Source organism: Euleptes europaea, chromosome 6, assembly GCF_029931775.1.
Source record: "Euleptes europaea isolate rEulEur1 chromosome 6, rEulEur1.hap1, whole genome shotgun sequence".
Taxonomy (NCBI): domain Eukaryota; kingdom Metazoa; phylum Chordata; class Lepidosauria; order Squamata; family Sphaerodactylidae; genus Euleptes; species Euleptes europaea.
In genome coordinates, this window is record NC_079317.1 from 8,637,137 (window position 1) to 8,660,846 (window position 23,710).

The 23,710-nt window shown below is 47.7% G+C and overlaps 1 protein-coding gene across 1 annotated transcript in view; it reads left to right on the forward strand.

The window, feature by feature from the left end:
- KIAA0586 (KIAA0586 ortholog) overlaps positions 1-23,710 on the forward strand; it is a 102,802-nt gene that overhangs the window by 7,995 nt on the left and 71,097 nt on the right. The window contains exons 2-13 of the mRNA XM_056851178.1: positions 208-277; positions 1,760-1,925; positions 2,610-2,846; positions 3,067-3,235; positions 5,761-5,920; positions 6,674-6,823; positions 12,724-12,871; positions 13,375-13,416; positions 14,789-15,012; positions 16,026-16,098; positions 18,809-19,006; positions 23,258-23,432. Coding sequence (XP_056707156.1) covers positions 208-277; positions 1,760-1,925; positions 2,610-2,846; positions 3,067-3,235; positions 5,761-5,920; positions 6,674-6,823; positions 12,724-12,871; positions 13,375-13,416; positions 14,789-15,012; positions 16,026-16,098; positions 18,809-19,006; positions 23,258-23,432 — 1,812 coding nt within the window. The remainder of the gene's footprint in view (positions 1-207; positions 278-1,759; positions 1,926-2,609; positions 2,847-3,066; positions 3,236-5,760; positions 5,921-6,673; positions 6,824-12,723; positions 12,872-13,374; positions 13,417-14,788; positions 15,013-16,025; positions 16,099-18,808; positions 19,007-23,257; positions 23,433-23,710) is intronic.

The following is a 23,710-nucleotide window of genomic DNA, read 5'->3' on the forward strand; positions in this document are numbered from 1 at the left end:
GATGCACATTGAAAAGAAGAGCCGGAATATCAGAGACCACAATGTCCCATGTGTGTGAGAGGGATGTGCCCGATATCTGCCCTTGCTGTGTGTTGAATTTGTGAGTAGAGTCTGAGCAGACTCTTGTTTTCTTCTCCTAAAGTTACATTTTGATGAGCCTTCTGGGTGTTCCTTAATTAAAGTCTGTTCTGGGTTCTTATTTTACAGCGGCCGACATTTTTATTTCCCAGTATGATGCCGGGCAAAAGGAGGCTGTCAGAGCAGTATTCAAGCAGAGGTAAGTGCGAATGTTTGAGGGAAAGTGTTGGGTCTTTGAACGGAAGGGCTGGCTTGTTCAGCTAAACATGAGGGAGAACTCTAGATACTATCAAAGCCAGCTGGAGAAAATGAGGAAGATTAACCAACTGCCTTAGAGTGAAATCTTGCATATGTTCTCCTCTGAGGCAAGGGCATCTAGGAAGCTGTGGGTGATTTCCATTGCTCTCTGGGGAGGCAGGACCATACTTCACTTCCTGGGGAGGGGCCATGGCTCAGTGGTAGAGCATCTGCTTGGCATGCAGAAGGTCCCAGGTTCAATCCCCGGCATCTCCAGTTAAAGGGACTAGGCAAGTAGGTGATGGGAAAGACCTCTGCCTGAGACCCTGGAGAGCTGCTGCCAGTCTGAGTAGACAGTACTGACTTTGATGGACCGAGGGTCTGATTCACTAGAAGGCAGCTTCATGCGTTCATGTGTCTCCCTTGGTGGGAATCAGCCTGGTGGTATTCAGTTTTTGTCCTGCCTTTGAGGGGAGAGGAGCGTAATAGCATGCTTATAGTCCTATGTGTGTGTGTGTGTGTGTAAAGTGCCGTCAAGTCGCAGCAGACTTATGGCGACCCCTTTTTGGAGTTTTCATGGCAAGAGACTAACAGAGGTGGTTTGCCAGTGCCTTCCTCTGCACAGCAACGCTGGTATTCCTTGGTGGTCTCCCATTCAAATACTAACGGGGCTGACCATGCTTAGCTTCTGAGATCTGACAAGATCAGGCTAGCCTGGGCCATCCAGTAAGAAACCTTTATTCTTTCTATCTCTACCTTATCTTATACTTAACTACAACTTCTACACTACTCTTACCTGTTCCTAAATTAGTGGTACCAATCTGAAGATGTTTGAATTAGCTGAAGGTACATTTATTAGCGTAGGCCCTGATCAGGTGATATTCCCCCTCATCCTTGCACAGATCGTTTCTTCGTTACCCCACCCAGCAGGTGCATCTGCCTTGTCTGACATCAGTGTTTACTGCAATATTTCAATTGGATAGAAGTTAGCTGTGTGACTTGGGCTTGCTAGATTTTTGGGTGTGTGTCTGTCCTGGTTCCAACATTATATCCATGAGTGGGCATCCTGTAGGCCTGGCAGGTGCAGTATAGCTCTTAGAATCATAGAGTTGGAAGGGACCACCAGGGTCATCTAGTCCAACCCCCTGCACAATGCAGAAGGTCCCAGGTTCAGTCCCCGGCATCTCCGGTTAAAAGGACTAGGCAGGTAGGCGATGTGAAAGACCCCTGCCTGAGACCCTGGACAGCCGCTGCCGGACTGAGTAGGCAATACTGACTTGGATTGACCAAGGGTCTGATTCAGCAGAAGGCAGCTTCACGTGTTCAGTGCTGGAGGAAATTAGTTTACTGAACATTCCTCCCCTGTAAAGACATTAGAAAGGAAAATTGCCTTTAAAAGGAAATCTTTTTGAAAAAAATCCTTGCAGATCTCTTGTCTCTTTAGAATTCAGAACGTTCCTGTATTTAAAGAGGTGAAGGTGCATCTTCTTGAACACGCACACCCGGACCAGAAGGACAGCGTCAAGTCCACGCACAGCGACATGGATTCGGCGACAACCATTGCAGCAGCCACTGCCGCGGCCGTTGCTTCTGCTGCTCCACTTCTCAAAGTAAGGGAGCGGTTTTGGGGTGGTCCCCATCACACAAAACCCGTGAAGATCTCTCTGTGTTCAAAGGGAAGGCTGGTTTTGCTATCCAGAAACCTTAAATCCTGTGACTGGAACCCATTGTGCAAAAGAAAAAAATGGCACTTTGATTGCCATTCTTCAGAATTTGGCTTGTTGGGCACAACTTTTCAGCACACTTGCAAACATCAAGCCAGACAGAGACTAAAACAGAACACTAAATGACTGGCCTCTGAGCCCGTCTTGGCTACGTTACAGGGCAGTCCCCCTCCCCCCTTTGCATCCATCCAGTCAGCTCTGGTTAAGAAGGAGAGAAGGGTCCAGCCTTCACAGCTACTCGAGAGCCAATGTGGTGTAGTGGTTAAGAGTGGTGATTTGGAGCGGCGGAGTCTGATCTGGAGAACTGGGTTTGATTCCCCACTCCTCCACCTGAGCGGCAGAGGCTAATCTGGTAAACTGGATTTGTTTCCCCACTCCATATGAAGCCAGCTGGGTGACCTTGGGCCAGTCTCACTCTCTCGGCCCCACCTACCTCACAGCGTGTCTGTTGTGGGGAAGGGAAGGTGACTGTAAGCCGGTTTGACTCTTCCTTAAGTTGGAGAGAAAGTCGGCCTCTAAAAACCAACTCTTCTTCTTCTCAGCGTTTGAGTTATGGCTTCTTCCCTTCAGGTCCAGAGCGACTTGGAAGCAAAAGTGAACTCCGTTTCTGAAATGCTGAATAGGTTACAGGAAACGGACAAGCAGCGGCAGCGTGTCACCGAGCAGCAAGCCAGCCTGGCGGCCCAACAGGCAGAGAGGCCCCCCTGTCACCAAAGAGTTTGCAAGCTTGAGAAACAGATGACTCTCTTCATGGAAAAGCGGATTCAGCACCTGGAAACGCTGCAACAGCAGCAAATGAATATTCAGGTACGGGACCTGAGACTGAAATCTTTGCAAATTTTGATTTAAAGGGGTGGGTTATATTGGTCCTTTGACCTAACATCCGCACCTACCTCTGATGGAAGAGGCACGGTTACGCATGTCACTGGTGGTCTCGGCAGCTGCGTATGAGTCCAGTGGCACTTTAGAGACCAGTGAGGTTTTTGTGCTCGGAAATTTGTATATTCATGGTAACCCTTTCCTTCAGTCCCATTTAATCAACTCGGCGCTGAACTCGGGTGGCTTTCAAGCTGTCAGTGTCCCACCTTTTAAAACGGTGGCCGTGGCACCCACAGTGAATACAGGAAGGCCCCTCGGCAACCCGACATCGCCTCGTCAGCGGGATTTATTCTCTACGAATCCATGGAATGTGCAAGGTGAGAAAGGTTCAGTTTTTTTTTTTATCACCACCTCAAATGTATACACCAACTGTAAAGGAGCCCCGAATAATCTTGCTCAGCATTTTTTTACCTGTACCACAGCCTTAAATCAAGTCGAAAGGGCATTGGGTACACATGAAGCTGCCTTCTACTGAATCAGACCCTTGGTCCATCAAAGTCAGTATCGTCTCCTCAGACTGGCAGCGGCTCTCCAGGGTCTCAGGCAGAGGTCTTTCACATCACCTATTTGCCTAGTCCTTTTAACGAGATGCCGGGGATTGAACCTGGGACCTTCTGCATGGCGAGCGGATGCTGTGCTGCTGAGCCAAACAATTCAGTATATTTACACATGATCACGCTCATATACTGAAATCAAACCATTGGTCCATCAAGGTCAGTATTGTCTACTCTTGTCTGGCTGCAGCTCTCCAGGGTTTCAGGCTGCGGCCCTTCATCTACTGCCTGGTCCCTTTAACTGGAGGTGCCGGGGATTGAACCTGGGACTCTATGCTCTACCCCTGAGCCACGGCCCCTCTCTGTTTGTCAAAGTGCAAGGTTAGGCGTGATAGATAGCCTGGAAGGTACTAAGCACTATGTATTAGTAATGCTCAGATAGTTAGCCCAGAAAGCAGTAGAATATTGATAAGGGACTTAAGTAGATAACCGATTAAACGATGACCAGTATGTTGGTTCTTGTAGGTTATCCGGGCTGTGTAACCGTGGTCTTGGTATTTTCTTTCCTGACGTTTCGCCAGCAGCTGTGGCAGGCATCTTCAGAGGAGTAACACTGAAGGACAGTGTCTCTCAGTGTCAAGTGTGTAGGAAGAGTAATATATAGTCAGAAAGGGGTTGGGTTTGAGCTGAATCATTGTCCTGCAAAAAGTAATGTGCTAATCATTGTCCTGTAAGTATCAAGATAATGTGTTAATGAGGTTGTTGTATGTTAATATGGAACCATTGTACTGCAGACTTGGCCAACCTGAGAAATCAGCAGTGGCTGAACATGGACTGACACAAACAGGACACAGGGTCTTATTCCAAGACACTGAAAGACTGGACAATTCTACCAACTATTTTGTCAGATTGCACAGAGAAGCCATTGAAATTCATAAACATCAGAACAACTTTAACAGAAAAGAAGAGAGTTTAAGAATGGATAAGGCTTGGCTTCCTGTCCTGAAAACCTCCAGACTAACAAAGACTACAGTCAACAATAGCCATGCAGATTAGCTTTGGATTTCACACATTAACAGATCACTTCAGGATACAATGGTTCCATATTAACATACCACAACCTCATTAGCACATTATCTTGATACTTACAGGACAATGATTAGCACATTACCTTTGATACTTTTTGCAGGACAATGATTCAGCTCAAACCCAACCCCTTTCTGACTATATGTTACTCTTCCTACACACTTGACACTGAGAGACACTGTCCTTCAGTGTTACTCCTCTGAAGATGTCTGCCACAGCTGCTGGCGAAACGTCAGGAAAGAAAATACCAAGACCACGGTCACACAGCCCGGATAACCTACAAGAACCAATGAACTCTGACCGTGAAAGCCTTTGACAATATTTTGGATGACCAGTATGACCTGAGCAACCAAATCGAAATTAACTCCCTGAAAGATGGTTTACATTGTATGTATGTGAATGTATGCAAATGGTTGATGTTTGTTTGTATGTTTTGTTTTGGGTTTTTTGGAAATTTTAAATAAAAACCTATTTTAAAAAAAGTGCAAGGTTTGGTTTGCCTGATCACGCAAAAGAAAGGAAGTGCAAAAACAAGCCTCCTTTGCCTTCAGCTGCCTCTCAACATTTAACGTGGACTCGATTAAGACGGTGCCCCAAGGCTTGTGCTAACAATGGTTTAAGCTTCTAAACTGGGGCTGAGAGCTGCTCGTTCTCTTCTTCTCTGCGCTCTGATACACAAATTCACGGCCGCCCCCATATAGCAGCCTCCCCAGGGGAGTGCAGAGGCTCGAATTTGGGCCATTCGGGAGAGCACGTTCACTCGTAACTGGCCCAAACCATTAAAACTGAAAGGACAACGCTGATTCTGTGAACTTGGGCAGTTCATGAGAGGGGGCAGGAAAGTTTGCATCAGTGTTTGGCCTTTCGCGGCCCTTTCTCGCATGCCCAGGGTAGTGCCGATCACCACTTTGGTGTCAGGAAGCAACTTTCCGCCAGACCAGATTGGCCAGGGTTCCCAAAGGGGTCTGAGCATGGAGTAGAGGGTGTGTGTGTGGGGGCGGGAGGTAATTGTGAGTTTCCTGCATTGTGCAGGGGGTTGCACTAGATGTCTCTGGTGGTCCCTTCCAACTCTATGATTCTTTGAGTCTAATCATGCACATTAAAATAGAGGCTGGCTGTGTGCAAACAGGCAAGTCTTCTCTAGCAAGGAGAGGTTTTCCTTTTCCATAAAATACTGGGATGAACCCAGCACCTTCACTTCTGCTTTTCGTTTGATGTGTGTTCTTTAACAGGGAATTTGAGTTTGTCCTCTTGAATTTCAGCCTATTCTCGTCCGTTTGGAAATCGCGCTGGTCGGAGGCAGAAGTCCCCCCTGAAGACACCCGCCCCACGTCGGTACGCTCCTGTGCCGGTTTCTAAAGATGCTAAAATTTCTCACAAAATGGCAAAGCGGGAGCAGCCAATTGGAGAAAAAGAAAATGTGCTCAAGTCGCCCTGTAAAGAGACTCAAGGTAAGATGCAGAGGAAGGTCGGAAAGCTGATTCTTCCTTTTCTTGCTTGTTTCTGTGGTTGAGCCTGTGGACTTTTCCACGACTGCTTTTTTCCTCTTAAAGGTGCGGCCCTGCTGGGTTACCTGGGCACTTCATCCTCCAGCCTTCTTTAAGCTACATTCTTACTGTATAGCTCAATCAGCGTCGTGTAGGGGTTAGGAGCAGTGGACTCTGATATGTTCGATTCCCCGCTCCTCCACATGAGCTTCGGACTCTAATGAGGAGAACCAGGTTTGATTCCCCACTCCTCCACATGAGTGGCGGACTCTAATCAGGTGAACTGGGTTTGATTCCCCACCCCTCCACATGAGCCATGGACTTTAATCTGGAGAACTGGCTTCAATTCCCCACTCTTCCACATGAAGAAGAAGAGTTGGTTTTTATATGCTGACTTTCTCTACCACTTAAGGCACAATAATTGCTGTTATTTTTTTAAAAAATTAGAAAGTATTATGCAGTGTGTGTTGACCATGGATATACATTTATGAAACTTCTAAAACCACAGAGATAGGGACCGCTAGTATTTGGATAGGAGACCTCCAAGGAATACCAGGGTCGTGATGTGGAGGCAGCCATGGCAAACCACCTCTGAACGTCTCTTACCTAGAAATCCTCAGGGGATCGCCATAAGTCAGCGTTGATGGAAAAATAAAATGAAAATAAATGCCCCTGCTACACCTGTCTGTTGCTGGCTGCCATGTTTTTGCCTTCTAGGTGGAGGAAGGTTTCTAGAGCAGATTCTGAATTCTCTAGAATCCCCATTCAGTGAGAGTGCATCTCCTTGGAAGGAGCAACCCACCAGCAGCAAAATGCCCTGGCAGTTGGAAAGAGAGAGGTAAATAAGGATCTCCTTTGTTGCTTCCAATTGTTAATGTTTAATGTGATCAAGAGAAGGAAAGTCAGACTTGCCCTGCAGTCCCAAAAACAGAACTGTGCTTCCAGTTGACCGGCAGTGGTGTCCTGCTCTCAGTTCAGAGAGAAATAAAAGGGCTGCACCAGTAACAGGAGATAAAAATAAGGCCGAGGCCAATGGTGCAAAATAGGTTTTTAAAAATGTATTACTCAGAATAGGGGGGAAAATCCTTGTAAGTGAGAGATAGAAGATATAGCTGTGTAGCACCTGACGGGTTTTAGCTCAATTTTTTGTGTGCCTAAATGAATGCTACCAATCTGTAGTTATTACAATAGTCCTTCAAATGAGCATAAATTCTGTGTGTGTGTGTTAAGTGCCGTCAAGTCGCTTCCGACTCATGGCGACCCTGTGAATGAAAGTCCTCCAAAATGTCCTATCTTTGACAGCCTTGCTCAGATCTTGCAAATTGAAGGCTGTGGCTTCCTTTATTGAGTCAATCCATCTCTTGTTGGGTCGTCCTCTTTTCCTGCTGCCCTCAACCTTTCCTAGCATGACTGTCTTTTCCAGTGACTCTTGTCACTGGAAAAGCCAGCAGGGGTCAGGGGGCTATCCAGTGTGCTGCATGGAGTGTCACATGTATGATTATCTGCCTGCTGGACGGAAGTCGTGGGTGTGTGCTCGGTGCAGGGAGCTCCTGGCTCTCAGGAAGCGAGTTCACTTCCTCGAGGCCAAGGTAGCTCAACTGGAGGAGCTGAGGCAGGCAGAGAGAGAGGTGGCTAAGGACTCCGGGGATGAAATAGTCACATCCCAGTCCCAAGGTGATGGCAACTTGCCAGTCACGGATGATGGAGCCCTTAGGGAAGGAGGCCATCTCACTGAGGTAGGGGGATGTGGTACCTTAGAAGGGACCTCTTCCTTGGTGGATGAACAGATATCCTCTCGTATCGAGGATATGCCTCAGAGGGGAGGGGGGCTTCTTGTAGTGGGGGATTCGATCCTTAGGAATGTAGATAGCTGGGTTTCTGGTGGGTGCATGGACCGCATGGTGACTTGCCTGCCTGGTGCGAAGGTTGCGGACATTACCCGTCATATAGGTAGTCTGGTAGGTAGTGCTGGGGAGGAGCCAGTGGTTGTGGTGCATGTTGGCACCAACGACGTGGGGAAATGTAGTCCGGAGGTCTTGGAATCCAAATTTAGGTTGCTAGGCAGGAGACTAAAAGCCAGGACCTCCAAGGTAGCTTTCACAGAAATGCTACCTGTTCCACGTGCAGGACCAGCTAGGCAGGCAAAGTTGGTGAATCTCAATGCGTGGATGAGACGGTTGTGCAGGGAAGAGGGCTTTAGATTTGTAAGGAACTGGGCAACATTTTGGGACAAGCCGGGCCTATACAAAAGGGATGGGCTCCACTTGAACCAGGATGGAACCAGACTGCTGCCGTGTAATATAAAAAAGGTGGCAGAGCAGCTTTTAAACTGGACCTGCTGGGAAAGCCGACAGGATCTGAGAAGCATCCGGTTTGGGCAAACTCAGTGCACATGGACAAAGAGAAAATTGCTTCGGATTGCCCACATGGTAATTACTTGGACATGAAAGGGAATGGAATAGATGGATAGCCACTTAAAGATGCCCAAAGGCACATGCCAGGCAAGTCAAAAGAGAGAAACAGTGTGGAGGTGTTTCTATGCTAATGCTAGAAGCCTCCAAGCAAAAATGGGGGAATTAGAGTGCATGGTTTTAAGAGAAAACATAGATATAGTGAGCATTTCAGAAACCTGGTGGAGGGGAGAGAACCAGTGGGATACAGTCATCCCTGGTTACAAATTGTATAGAAATTACAGGGAAGGGCGTATTGGAGGGGGTGTTGCTATGTATATCAAGGAAGGCATAGTGTCTAATAAGCTAGAGACCATAAAAAGGGCAGACTCGTCCACAGAATCCTTATGGGTGACGATTCCGGGCCCCAAAGGAGATTTAGTACTGTGGACGTTCTATCGGCCCCCTGACCAAATGGCTCAGGGTGATCTTGAGATGGAGAATGAAATTAGGGAAGCATGTAAAGGTAATGAAGTAGTAATAATGGGAGACTTCAACTTCCCTCATATTGATTGGATAAATGTATGCTCAAGTCAAACCAAAGAGATAAAATTTTTAGACATCCTAAGTGACTGTGCCCTCGAACAGTTGGTCATAGACCCAACCAGAGAGGAGGCGATCCTGGATTTAATACTCTGTGGTGCTGCCAGTGATTTAGTGCGGGATGTGGATGTAGTTGAGCCAGTTGGCAATAGTGATCACAATGGCATCAAATTTAATTTATATGCAAGTGGGAAAGTGACTGGGAAATCTCACACAATTACCTTTGACTTTAAAAGAGGGAACTTCTCTAAAATGAGAAAACTGGTAAAGAGGAAGTTGAAAGGAACAGTTAGGAGGGTTAAATCTCTTGAAAAGGCTTGGGGGTTACTCAAGTCCACATTACTAGAGGCTCAGCTAGCTTGTATACTGCAGGTCAGGGAAGGTAGTAATAAGTCCAAGAGGTCACCACCATGGCTAACGGGTAAGGTGAAGGAAGCAATTAGAGAAAAAATTCTTCCTTCGGAAACTGGAAGGTTTGCCCAAACGAGGCGAACAGAAGCAAACACAAACTTGCACGAAGGAAATGCAAGCAGATAATTAGAGATGCAAAAAAAGATTTTGAGGGGCATATTTCTAAACACATCAAAACAAACAAGAAATTCTTTAAGTATATTAGGAGTAGGAAACCTACTAGGGAAGCGGTTGGACCATTGGATGACAATGGGAGTAAAGGAACTCTAAGGGAGGATAAAGCAATTGCTGAAAAACTAAATGAATTCTTCTCATCTGTCGTCACTGTTGAAGATACAGGGCAGATTCCTTCTCCTTCTCCTGAACAGAGATTTTGGAGAGGGGAAAATGAGGAACTGAGGCAAATAGTGGTAACAAGGCAGGAAGTCCTAGAACGTCTAGACAAACTGCAAACTAACAAGTCACATAACAATACCAGATGATATTCATCCTGGAGTTCTTCAAGAACTCAAATGGGAAATTGCTGAACTTCTAACAAAGATCTGTAATATGTCCCTTCGATTAACCTCTGTACCAGAGGACTTGAGAATGGCCAATGTAACACCCATTTATAAAAAAGGTTCCAGGGGGGACCCAGGAAATTACAGGCCAGTTAGCTTAACGTCTGTTCCGGGTAAATTAGTGGAAAGCATTATTAAAGATAGAATTGTCAAGCATGTAGAAGGGCAAGGTCTGCTGGGCAAAACCCAACATGGCTTTTGTAAGGGTAGGTCCTGTCTCACTAATCTATTAGAGTTTTTTGAAAGCGTCAATAAGCATGTGGACAGGAATGAGCCTGTGGATATTGGATATTGTGTATTTGGATTTCCAAAAAGCTTTTGACAAAGCCCCCCACCAAAGACTGCTAAGCAAACTTCATAGTCTCGGGATAAGAGGACAAGTCCTCTTATGGATTGAGAGCTGGCTGAAAAATAGGAAGCAGAGAGTAGGAATCAATGGTCAGTTCTCCCAATGGCGGGATGTGAGCAGTGGGGTGCCTCAGGGATTTGTGTTGGGACCGGTGCTTTTCAACCTGTTCATCAATGACCTGGAGTTGGGGTTAAACAGTGAAGTAGCCAAGTTTGCAGATGACACCAAATTATTTAGGGTGGTTAAAACAAAATCGGACTGTGAAGAGCTCCAGAAGGATATCTGCATACTGGAAGAATGGGCATTAAAATGGCAAATGAGATTCAATGTAAGTAAGTGTAAAGTGATGCATACTGGGGCAAAAAATCCCAGCTTCACATATACACTGATGGGATCTGTGCTGGCAGCGACAGACCAAGAAAGGGATCTTGGGTGGTAGTGGAAAGCTCAATGAAAATGTCAACCCAGTGTGCGGCTGCTGTAAAAAAGGCAAATTCCATGCTGGCCATAATTAGACGAGAATAGAGAATAAAACTGCTGATATCATACTGCCCTTGTACAAATCTATGGTGAGACCACACTTGGAATACTGTGTTCAGTTCTGGTCACCACACCTAAAAAAGGATATTACAGAGCTTGAGAAGGTGCAGAAAAGAGCAACCAAAATGATTAGGGGACTAGAGCAACTGTCCTATGGGGAGCTGTTAAGACGCTTAGGGCTGTTTAGCTTGGAAAGAAGGCGGCTGAGGGGAGACATGATAGTGGTCTATAAAATTATGCATGGTTTGGAGAGAGTAAACAGGGAGAAGTTTTTCTCCCTCTCCCATAATACTAGAACACGGGGTCATCTGCTAAAGCTGAAGGGTGAGAGATTCAAAACAGATAAAAGGAAGTATTTTTTCACACAACGCATAGTTAAATTGTGGAACTCCCTGCCCCAGGATGTGGTGATGGCTGCCAGCTTGGAGGGCTTTAAGAGGGGAGTGGACATATTCATGGAGGAGAGGGGTATTCATGGCTGTTAGTTAGAATGGATACTAGTCATGCTGCCTAACTATTCTCTCTAGTATCAGAGGAGCATTCCTATTATTTTGGGTGCGGTGGAACACAGGCAGGATGCTGCTGCTGCACTCGTCTTGTTAGTGGCTTCCTAGAGGCACCTGGTTGGCCACTGTGTGAACAGACTGCTGGACTTGATGGGCCTTGGTCTGATGCAGCAGGGCTTTTCCTATGTTCTTATGTCATGACGTGACCAAAATACAATAGCCGCAGTTTAGTCATTTTAGCCTCTAGGGTCAGTTCAGGCTTGATTTGATCTATAACCCATTGATTTGTTTTTTTGGCAGTCCACGGATTCTATATACAGATAAATTCTGTAGCAAAGAGAAATAAAAGGGCTGCACCAGTAACAGGAGATAAGAATAAGGCCGAGGCCAATGGTGCAAAATAGGTTACTTGCTACAGATTTTATGCTCGTTTGAAGGACTGGGGAGCTCAACCAACCTGCGGCTGCTGCGAGAACCATGTCCACAGTGTGGTGTCCACGTCCCCTTCCTTTTTGTACCTCATAAGAACATAAGAAAGGCCCTGCTGGATCAGACCAAGGCCCATCAAGTCCAGCAGTCTGTTCACACAGTGGCCAGCCAGGTGCCTCTTTGCTATAGTGGGCACATCCCGCTCCTCTTCAGACTTGTTCGTCTTGCGCTTGGTCCATCAGTTAGTATTACCTGCTCAGACCGGCAGCAGCTCTCCGGGGTCTCAGGCAGAGGTCTTTCACATCAACTACTTTCCTAGTCCCTTTAACTGGAGATGCCGGAGGTTGAACCTGGGACCTTTTGTATGCCAAGCAGATGCTCTACTACTGAGCCACAGCCTCTACTCAAATACACATGAAGCTGCCTTAACCTGAATCAGACCCTGGGTCCATCACAGTCAGTATTGTCTATTCAGACCGGCAGCGGCTCTCCAGGGTCTCAGGCAGAGGTCCTTCACATCACCTATTTGCCTAGTCCCTTGAACTGGAGATGCCGGGGTTTGAACCTGGGACCTTCTGTGTGCCGAGCAGATGCTCTACCACTGAGCCACGGCCCCTCCCCTACAATACATAGAGCTCGATTCAAGTCCAGTAGCCCCTTAGAGCCCAACAAGATTAACAGGGTATAAGCTGCCCAGAGTCAAAACTCCCTTTTCTGATCTCTGAGGTGCTCCTCAAGTCGTATCTAGCTCTTCTGTTGCAGACCAATGCGACTGCCTTCTGAAACTATCTTCATGCAATATATAGTGTTGTGTACACTGGCTCCCAAAATCCTTATCGAATGCTGCGAGTCAGCTAATGGTTCAGTCTGCCTTTGTCTACCTCTGGCTTGTGACACCTCCAGGAAAAAACGTGTCCGCCTCCCTGACTGTTTGAAAATATCCTTCCGAGCAGATCGGGCGCCCTGCAGGCCGAGCCCTTCCCTGTATTCAGAAACCCGGTTGAAGAGTTCAATCCGATCGAGAGAACGGCGAAGAAAGCCGACGACGTGCTTCGGGATCTCGGGCAACTGAGGAGAGAAATGCAGGGCATTCTGCAGGTAAAGAACGGGGGCTCAGCATCTTGCTGAAACCACTGATGATGGTGGAAAGTGCTGTCAAGTCGCAGCCGGCTTAGGGCGATCCTGTATAGTTTTCAAGGCGAGAGATGTTTGGAGTTGGTTTGCCGTTGCCTGCCTCTGCGGAGCTACCCTGGACTTCCTTGGTGGTCTCCCATCCAAATACTGACCAGGGCTGACCCTGCTTAGCTTCTGAGCTCTGATGAGACCGGGCTAGCCTAGGCCGTTCAGGTAACGGAAGGTGGTGGAAAGTGCCATCAGGCTGCAGCCAACTTATGGTGACCCCGTAGGGTTTCAAGACAAGAGGTGTTCGGAGGTCGTTTCCATTGCCTGCCTCCAGTCCATCAGATTAGCCTCCGCCGCTCATGTGGAGGAGTGGGGAATCAAACCCGGTTCTCTAGATCAGAGCCCACCACTCCAAACCACTGCTCTTAACCACTACGTCATGCAGGCTAGATTGTTACTGTCTTATTTCTTTTTTACAGGAAGCGAAGGAATGGAAATCAGACATGAACGGTTTTATGAAGGTACCGACTCTATTTTTATAATAGTCACATTTTCTCAAAGGCTCTCAAATAAATGTTTTTTAACCCTTACGTAATTTACACTCCTAAAATTATGAAATATTCTGTCCTTTGAAAATTTAATATGTTTTACAGACAAAAGCATGCTTGTGATGTGAATTCTGGATAACATGTTACTTATTAAAGCGGTGCTTATAACTTAGTGTTAGCAGCTTTCTGTATGGTGGGGTGTTGGATTCCTTTTCTGCACTATTTCTTTTAAAACACAAATAAGATTCTGAGCCTTGTGACCAGCAACAGGTCAGATCTGATCAAATACCGTGGGTAACTGTGTTGGTCTGCAGTAGATGAGCAAGATCTGAGCCCTGTAGCTTCTTCGAGACCAACAGGATTTCCAGGGCTAGAAGCTTTTTGAGAGTCAAAGCTCCCTTCCTCAGATATTGGCAAATCTTTTTGGTATTTAAGGTGCTGCTGGACTCGAATCTTGCAGAGTCCAAATGTGTTCACTCTGAAGTAAACACATAAACGCATGATGCTGCCTTATACTGAATCAGACCCTTGGTCCATCAAAGTCAGTGTTGTCTACTCAGACCAGCGGTGGCTCTCCAAGGTCTCAGGCAGGGGTCTATTCACATCACCTACTTGCCTACTCCCGTTCACTGGAGATGCCGGGGATTGAACCTGGGGCCTTCTGCATGCCAAGCAAACGCTCTACCATTGAGCCATGGCCCCTTGCAGAGTACGCTAGGGTTTACTCCTGAGTAAGTGTTCATTGGATCGCAGCATTGGAGAAGGAAAAATGTTTTAAAACTGCCCCTGAATGTAGAGGTTCCGTTTACTCGTCATGGCTAGTAGCCATTGACAGACCTGGGACACACTGGGCAATAATGTCATGGGTACTATCCCGAAGATTACCAGTCTAAGAACATCAGAAGAGCCCTGCTGGATCAGATCAGTGTCCATCTAGTCCAGCATCCCGTCCCACACAGTGGCTGACCAGTCACTATTGAGGGCCAGCAACAGGGCAAAGAGGCTGAGGCCTTTCCCTGATGTTGCCTCCTGGCACTGGGGTTCAGAGGTTGGCTGCCTCTGAATGTGGAGGTTCCCTTCAATCACCACGGATAGTCGCTGCTGATAGGCCTGTCCTCCATGAATCTGTACTGCTGTATTCTGTAGGGTGGTTCACTTAGCTGGTCAGAAGGAACACAAATGGAGCCTTTTGCATCAGACCAGTGGTCCATCCAGTCCAGCATCCTGCCTCACGCAGTGGCAACTCTTGCAGGAGAATGGGTGGATCAGCCAGATCTCTGGTCTGTCCCGCGAGGCACCCTTGAAATCCGTAAAAGCTGCTTTCTGTTTCTTCTTTCCGTTTTAGCAAAAAGACCCGGTTCTCCTGAGAGTCCCTGAAGCCCAGAACCTTCCCAAGCCATCTGTCCTTCAGACGGTCCAGGCCCCCAAGTCTATGCTGAGGGACGCCGAAAGGATCCTGCGAGTGGTGCGCAAGAACAAGAAGGTTCTGGAAGAAAACCTGGAAGCCATCGTGCGTGCCAAGGACGGCAGCGCCTTGCACTCGTTCATCGACACTTTGACTGCAAACAGGTAGGCTGGGGCTGCTGCTGCGATTCCGTCTCTTCCCTTTATCTGCCTTCACTCCCCTGCATTAGAAGGATCAGCTCGGATCCGCCGGAAGATTTCTTCATGCGCTAGGGTAGGATCCTTGTGCAGAAGAAGAGTTGATTTTTATATGATGACTTTCTCTACCACTTAAGGGAGGCTCAAACTGGCTCACAATCACCTTCCCTTCCCCATCCCACAACAGACACCCTGTGAGATAGGTGGGGCTGAGAGAGCTCTGAGAGAACTGTGAGTAGCTCAAGGTCACCCAGCTGGCTTCATGTGGAGGAATGGGGAAACAAATCCAGTTCACCAGATTAGCATCCACCACTCATGTGGAGGAGTGGGGAATCCAACCCGGCTCACCAGATCAGAGCCCACAGCGCCAAACCACCACTCTTAACCACTACACCATACTAGTGCAGAAAGAACTGAAGGAAGCTTCATGCTAGCCCCTGATTCTGAGGTAAGCACAGCATGTTTCTGTTCTGCTTGTGCAACTGTTCTGCTTGCGCAATATTTTGCACAAGCAATCTCTGGGTGCTAATTTCTCTTTTCTACTGGTAACCAGTGGAGAGCATGGGTGTGTGGAAAAGTAGAAGAGGCAATTCTGAGCTGATCCAGGCGCATGCATAGGGCAGCGCCTTTGCCTGCTTCTCGGTCTCTCCGTCTCTCTGCCACGGTGCAGTTGGTCCATGTGGCCACTCCGGTGGAGGAGGAGCTAGTCTAGAGCAAAGCTTCTTAAACTTGTGGGTCGCGACCCCTTATGGGGGTCGCATAACTCAATGTGGGGGTCGCGAAAAATTGGGCAATATAAAATTGGTATACAAATCAAACATTTATTGATATATATACCTATATACCTGGGGACGCGTAAACGTTTCTCTGTCAAAAACACGTCACGAGTGGAAAAAGTTTAAGAAGCCCTGGTCTAGAGGAACCCGAAGCAGGCATGTAATGGTGTCTTCAGCGTTTTTCTTTTTCCTTGATCTTTTTAGAGATGTTCTGGAGGAGATACGGATCAGAAAAACAGTAGATGAATGGATTAAAACTATCAGCTTGGAAATCAAGGTACACTTGCACTTTGCTGAGCGACGTCGGAGGATACCACCTGTAAAGAAACTATCTTTGCTTGACCAAAGTTTGTATAAAGTTATGCTTGTCTGGTGGGCCTAACAAAGAGAATTGTGGGAGTTTGGGTCTCATATGAAAGACGGAGACATTCTCGTACTGAGATCCGGGTGTCATGGATTACGCTTGTACCAAGGCCCTGTCAGGGGGTCTTGTTATCTGTTACTTCATCTGTTACTTCATTGTTATCTGTTACTTCCTTCTTCACACAACGCATAGTTAAATTGTGGAACTCCCCGCCCCAGGTTGTGGTGATGGCTGCCAACTTGGAAGGCTCGAAGAGGGGAGTGGACATGTTCGTGGAGGAGAGGGCTATCCATGGCTACTAGCAAAAATGAATAATAGTCTCTCCAGGATCAGAGGAGCATGCCTATTATATTAGGTGATTTGGAACCCAGGCGGGATAATGCTGCCCCAGTTGCCTTGCTTGTGGGCTTCCTAGAGGCACCAGGTTGGCCACTGTGCGAATGGACCGCTGGACTTGATGGTCCTTGATCTGCTCCAGCAGGGCCTTTCTCATGTTCTTAGAACTAACCTTGAGGAGTCCTTGCTCACAGGGTGATTTAGATCAGCTGCAGAGAATCGAATCATCCATGCGGCTGGTTCCTGGCCGGTTCCTGGCGCCCGCTTTGTCGCTGGACAACAGAGCATAAAAACATGCAGTCTTCAGTATGAAGAACAAAAGGGGGAAGGAGAGGGTTAGACTTGGGCTTGGACTCTGGCTGTGAGGTAACCCGTGGCTCTTTGTTCTTGAGACCTGGCAGCACAGAATGTTAAGATCATATCTTGTCTGGAGGCACAGAAGTCAGCCAGGCATGTTGTCGTTGTTGTTGTTGTTGTTATTTATTGGACTTCTACCCCGCCCTTTCCCGACTGAAGGGCAGCTTACATCTACAAAGTACAGTATCACAGCAACATTTCACATAAATATAATAACATTGATTAATATCCTCAAGGTTTATACAGTTCTAACACTGGAAGAAGTCTAGATGTCGCCTCTCATACTAATGCCGGTGATAGGGGCCATGGCTCAGTGGTAGAGCATCTGCTTGGCATGCACAAGGTCCCAGGTTCAATCCCCGGCATCTCCAGTTTAAAGGTCTAGACAAGTAGGTGATGTGAAAGACCCCTGCCTGAGACCCTGGAGAGCCGCTGTCAGTCTGAGTAGACAATACTGACTTGGATAGACCAAGGTTCTGATTCAGTAGAAGGCAGCTTCATGTGTTCATGTGTTCATAGGGCAACCAGTCAAGAAGAAGTAAGATAGTTAGCAACTTTATAGAATATAGAATCCTAGAGTTGGAAGGGTCCATACAAGTCATCTAGTCCAACCCCCTGCTCAATGCAGGATCAGCTTAGAGCATCCCTGATAAGTGCTTGTCCAGCCTCTGCTTAAAGACTGCCAGGGAGGGAGAGCGCACCACCTCCCTAGGCTGCCGATTCCACTGTCGAACAACTCTTATAGTAAAAACCTAGATCATAGAGTTGGGAGGGGCCATACAGGGCATCTTAGTTAGCTAAGCTTTCTTGTTTTCTTACTCTGTCTTGGTGGACCTGTTAAGTTGTATTTTAGAGCACTAGTTTAATAACTGCTACAGCCTTTATTTGTGTGGCGTTTCCTCAGATTTGGCCTTCCCTCTGAACCAGTACCTTAGTCAAACTTGGCACAGCCACCGTATAACTGTTTTGACTGGAACTCAGGGGACAAGCGGTCAACCTTGCAGGCCTGACTTTCAGGATTAACTCCTGGATGAGGCGGCAGGCTTGGTTCTTTAGTCGCTGAGCTTAGGGGGAGTTAGAGGAACTGGTGGCAACTCTAACTGGGGTTCACAGGAGACTGGCCCCCAAAGTGTGTTTTATTTACTGTCCCAGGGGGCCTCTGGGCTTGGGACCCCTTGACACCACCAACTCTATGGAAAGTGCAGGTCATATTGCAGTTGTAGTTGACTGAATGGAGACGCAAAGGCATCTGCTTGAAATGTACTGCAGCGTTGGTAGAGGCTGTGGCTCAGTGGAAGAGGCTCTGGTTTGCATGAAGAATGTCCCAGGTTCAAACCCAGGCATCTCCAATTAAAAGGTCCAGGCAGTAGGTGATGTTAAAGGCCTCTGCCTGACCCTGGAGAGCTACTGTAGTCTGAGTAGTAGACAGTACTGACCTTGATGGACCTATGGTCTGATTCAGTATAAGGCAGCTTCATGGAACACAATTTGCTCTGGATGTCGCTATCCCATAATGCCTCTAATCTACCTACTTTTTTAGAGAGCCAGTGTGGTGTAGTAGTTAGGAGCGGTGGACTCTAAATCTGGAGAACCAGGTTGGTTTCCCCACTCCTCCACATGAAGCCTGCTGAGTGACCTTGGGCTAGTCACAGTTCTCTCCAATCTCTCTCAGCCCCACCTACCTTACAATGTGTCTATTGTGGGGAGAGGAAGGGAAGGAGATTGTAAGCTACTTTGAGACTCCTTTAAAAAGGTAGAGAAAATCGGCATATAAAAAGCAGCTCTTCTTTTTCTTCTCTCTGCCTACTTGTCTCACTGTATCACGTTAACGTCTACTGAACTGGTAAAGTAGAAGTCAAAGCTGCTCAAAGATGTTTTCGCTGCATTCAAAATGATAACTGTGCTCACTGCTTGTTATGTTTACGTTTAGGATGAAATGGCAAGGAAGGCCTGGGAGGAAGGCAGGCCTGACGGTGAATGCCGGAAGGGTCTTGGTCTCAAGGCCCAGCATACTGTCAGGCCCACGAAGGCCGGCAGAGAAATGAAATCGGAATCTCGGTTTCCCCAAGGAAGCACGGTCAGAAGGCCCTTACCTGCTGCGAGAGCTGCGCTGAAGCCGGCACGTAAGGTGAGAACGCGAAGCTTTAGGGTTGGTTAACTATCAGGGACTGTAAGACCTCAGCAAGTAAGCCAGGGGTCCCCTGTCTTTTTGAGCCTGCCGGGCGCCTTGGGAGTTCTGACATGGCGTGGTGGGCACAGCCACACGACGGCTGCCACAGGAGACGGAGCTGGCCACAAAATGGCTGCCACAGCTTACCTGGGTACCCAGGTAAATGGTAAAGGTCCCCTGTGCAAGCACCAGGTCATTCTTGCCCCATGGGGTGACGTCACATCCCGACATTTTCTAGGCAGACTTGGTTTACGGGGTGGTTTGCCAGTGCCTTCCCCAGTCATCTTCCCTTTACCCCCAGCAAGCTGGGTCCTCATTTTACCGACCTCGGAAGGATGGAAGGCTGAGTCAACCTTGAGCCAGCTACCTGAAACCAACTTCCGTCAGGATCGAACTCAAAGGTCGTGAGCAAAGCTTTGGACTGCATTACTGCAGCTTACCACTCTGTGCCACGGGGCCCCTATATCTGGGTACCCAAGGTTGGGTGAAAAGAAAAAAATATATAAGTCTATGTATAAATACTAAAAGTATAATTTATTAGAAGCGCTATGTAAAATTTAAAATTATTTAAAAGCATTAAAATAGCACAATGGCATATCCTGAGGTTGATAACTGTAACCACATACCAAACGCATTTCGGCCTATGGGGCCTTCATCAGTGGTTAATTAAAACCCTTTGTTAAACCTGCACACGTTTACAGAAATACATTAATGGATACAAATACAAATACAAACAGTTCAAACCCAACCAGGCATGTGTATATGTTGTAAATTCTATTCCCAAATACTCAAACATCTGGCGTAATAGGTTCTTGTTGTAATACTGGTTAGTATAAGTCTCTCAAATACTATGTGTGCAGGTATCAACCTAGTAAAGCAGTCACGCAGTAGAGACCCTTGTGCTGCTGTAGCAGCTTTTCCCAAAGCGGTCTGCAGTGGTCAATCAGAGGCTTGCTGGGGCAGAAGCGCCAACTGGCCCCGTCCACTTTCTGAAAACACTCTGCAGGTACCAGGAAAGGTGGGGGCTGGCACCGTGGTGCCTGTGGGCACAGTGCCGGATTTATGTATAAGCTAAATAAGCTATAGCTTAGGGCCCCAAGAAATTTAAAGGGGGAAAAAACTGGATGTACATTTCCACAATATAAGATAAAAAACAAATAAAATAAAACCTACATACAGCAACAGTGTTTTGTGTTGTGTAGGCTTCTATGATGTAAGTAATGGGCCCCGCCTGCTAGCCTGCTCCCTAAAATATCACTGGTTTGCTCATTTCTATATATTGGGTGCCTACATTCTGCATGGGGAAAATGTGCATCTGAGTGGCAAATCCAATGCAAAACCTCCCATTCATAAATGGCCAATAACCCCCATGCAGAGTTTTGAGAATCTGGATGGGGAAAATGTACATCTGAGTGGCAAATCCAAGACCTCCTCCTCCTCGCCGCCGCCTGGGCTCCTTCCTACCTTCCCTCAAGGCCCCACCCAGGACTGCCCTGGGCGGACACTGACGGGCCCTGCGCCCCACTTACCTCCGAGCCCGGGGAACAGGTGGCGCAGCGCAGCAGGATCGGGGCGTGGACGGAGCCAAGCCGCGATGCCGGGCTGAGCAGAGAGGGGTGAGCGGCGGGGGCCCCAACAGCCATCCCTGACAGGAGGGCGGGCCGGAAAGGCATTCTCCCGGCCAGCATGCCGGGGCTGAGAGGCGAGGCCAGGAGTGACCCGGGGCAGGGCAACGCCCCCGCGGGCCGGGGCGCAGACGCCAACGGCTCCAGCACCAGGCGACCCTTACAAGGGAGAGGGGAGCCAAAGCGGGGCGGCCTAGAGGAGGCCCCGGGGGGAGGTAGCTCTCGGGCCGGCAGGAAGACAGGCCTGGACGGACACCAGACGGCCCCCTGACCAGATCACCTGCCGGAGAGGAAAGGGGTGGGGCTGGAAACCCGGAGGGCCCTTGGAAGTTCGGGGAAGGTGGAAGGGGTGGGAAGCGCTTCAAACCCCCGCCGGCTAGCTGGGTGGGACTGGAAAGAGCTTGACTCAAGGGCTCAAAGAGCCACATGCGGCTTGGGAGCTGCGCTTTTGCGACCCGTGACCTACACCTTTGCAGCAACGTAGGAAAAGACTGCAAATGGAGTTGCGAGAGAGAAGATGCAGTGCTCGCCTCCAGAACAGAAAGCAGCTGTGGGCTAATAGTGGAGATGAGTTGTGGCAGGATTCTGACTGAATTAGTAGGAGCCAAGCATAAAAGGCTCTTAGGGGAAACTGTCGGACGTGGCTACAACGAGTACAGCAAACGCTTACCTGATGCCACTCTGTTGGCTGGAACTTGAACCTTGTCTTGATTACTAGTGCTGGCTAACCCTCGATAGCTGACCTTGGACTGAAAGCCTCTGACTCCTGGAACCCTCCTTGCTCTCTGCTACCAAGACGCTGCAACCTGACACCTGGAGCCTGCTAATCAGTACAATGTTTGCTCAAAGAGAGCCGGCATGGTGTAGTAGTTAAGAGTGGTGGTTTGGAGTGGTGGACTCTGATCTGAAGAACCGGGGTTTGATTCCCCCACTCCTCCACACGAGCGGAGGATGCTGATCTGGTGAACCGGGTTGGTTTCCCCACCTGCAGCCTGCTGAGTAACCTTGGGCTAGTCACAGCTCTCTTAGAGCTCTCTCAGCCCCACCTACCTCATGGGGTGTCTGTTGTAGGGAGGGGAAGGGAAGGTGCTTGTAAGCCAGTTTGATTCTCCATTAAGTGGTAGAGAAATTCGGCATATAAAAGCCAACTCCTCTTCTTCAAACCTCAAGCACCAGAAGGAAATAAAGGTGTGGACCATCGAGTGTCTACTGGGCAGGAAGCATGAATCCTCTGGATTGGTCGGGCTTCCTATAAACTCTGGCACTGTGGTTTTGTTTGTTTTCTTTAACTTATTTTTAAAATTGCTACCCTGCAACTCTCACCCAGTATGATATAACAACAACGTTAAAGCTTACATAATAAAAAACCCCAAACACTATAAAACGTAATAATTATAAAATAAGAATGATCATAAGTATAAATCAGCGGCCTAACTTTGAAAGTCCACACAGAAATATATCCAGGAGTACTTTCCTTTATCCCTTAGAAGCTCCTTGATCCATTGATCTTGAGCAGCGTAATTTTAAATCTAATGTTTGAGGGATAAAAGGACTGAAATAAATCTTGCCGCTGACAATGTAGCCTTGGGATCCCTGTCACTTAACAAAAAAGACGTTATGTCAGAGATAGAGGCATTAGATTTATATATTAAAAGGGGAGAGAGATAACGTGATCGAAGTTCCTCATAAAAGCGGCATTCCAAGAGGGCATGAGCTAATGAATCGATAGAGCCAGAAGAGCAAGGACAAGTCCTGTTTGGGTATGGTATATTCAAAATCCTGCCCTGCATGATCATAGAAGGGTTTGCATTCAGTCTAGCTAAACAGAAGGCTCTAGAAAGACGAGTTGTTGTCAGATAGTATAAGCGGGCAAACGGCGTGGTGGTGGTATTCCAAAAAACTGAGTCGAACAGACGCCACGAGCAGGGAAAGTAGTGCTGTTACAATCAAGCTCTTTAACGCGCTTTTTAATTTTGGCAAAAGCAGCCAGCAGTACTGGGGATGGTGGGAAGTGCTGTCAAGTCGCAGTCGTGAGTTGGTAACCCCGTAGGATTTTCAAGAGACGTTCAGAGATGGTTTACCGTTGCCTGCCTCCGCATAGCAACCCTGAACTTCCTTGGTGGTTTCTCATCCAAGCACTAATCAGGGCTGACCTTGCTTAGCTTCTAAGATCTGACGAGATCAGGCTGTCCAGGTCAGGGCACCGCTAATGTATATATAAAGGGCCATCAAGTCACAGCGGACTTATGGCGACCCTGTAGGGTGTTCAAGGCAAGAGATGAGCAGAGGTGGTCGGCCATTGCCTGCCTTTGTGTAGCGACCCTTGGCGGTCTCCCATCCACGTATGAAGCAGGACTGACCCTCCTTAGCTTCTGAGATCTGACAAGATTGGGCTAGCTTGGCCCTTGAATTCAGGTCACAGCACTGGTCTAAAAACAACTACAGGATTAGGTGGAACAGTCCCATGCTAAAAGTTTGGGAGAATTGAGGTGCTTTTTTATATGCTTGGAAGAAAAAAAAAGCGAGTCTCTTTTGGCTCTTTTGTCGGTTACCGTTTCAGAAGGAGTTTTCTGTTTCTGTTTAGGTGATTCCGAAGGCAAGTACAGTTGTTCAGACCGACGGGTATCTCTCTCAGATTTACGGGAGGCCGATCTACCAGGGCCACAGGAGCACACTTAAGAAATCACCGTATCTCAGGATCAACTCTCCCCCTCCCAAACTGAAGCCTCCGAGACCTAAATTAATCGAAAGCGTTAGAGGTAGGCGACATATCTTTCCTCCCCGCTAATGATCAAAATTTCATATACCACCTGCTTTTATTTCCCAATAACCTATCATTATCCCACTCTTCTTCCAAGCAACTCATGGTGATGTTCCTGGTTTTGCATCCTCTTTCTTGCTCCCACAACAGCCATGCAAGGCAGATTAGGCTGAGAGAATCATAGAATCATAGAGTTGGAAGAGACCACCAGGGTCATCTAGACCAACCCCCCCCCCGCACAATGCAGGAAATTCACAACTACCTTTCCCCTCACAC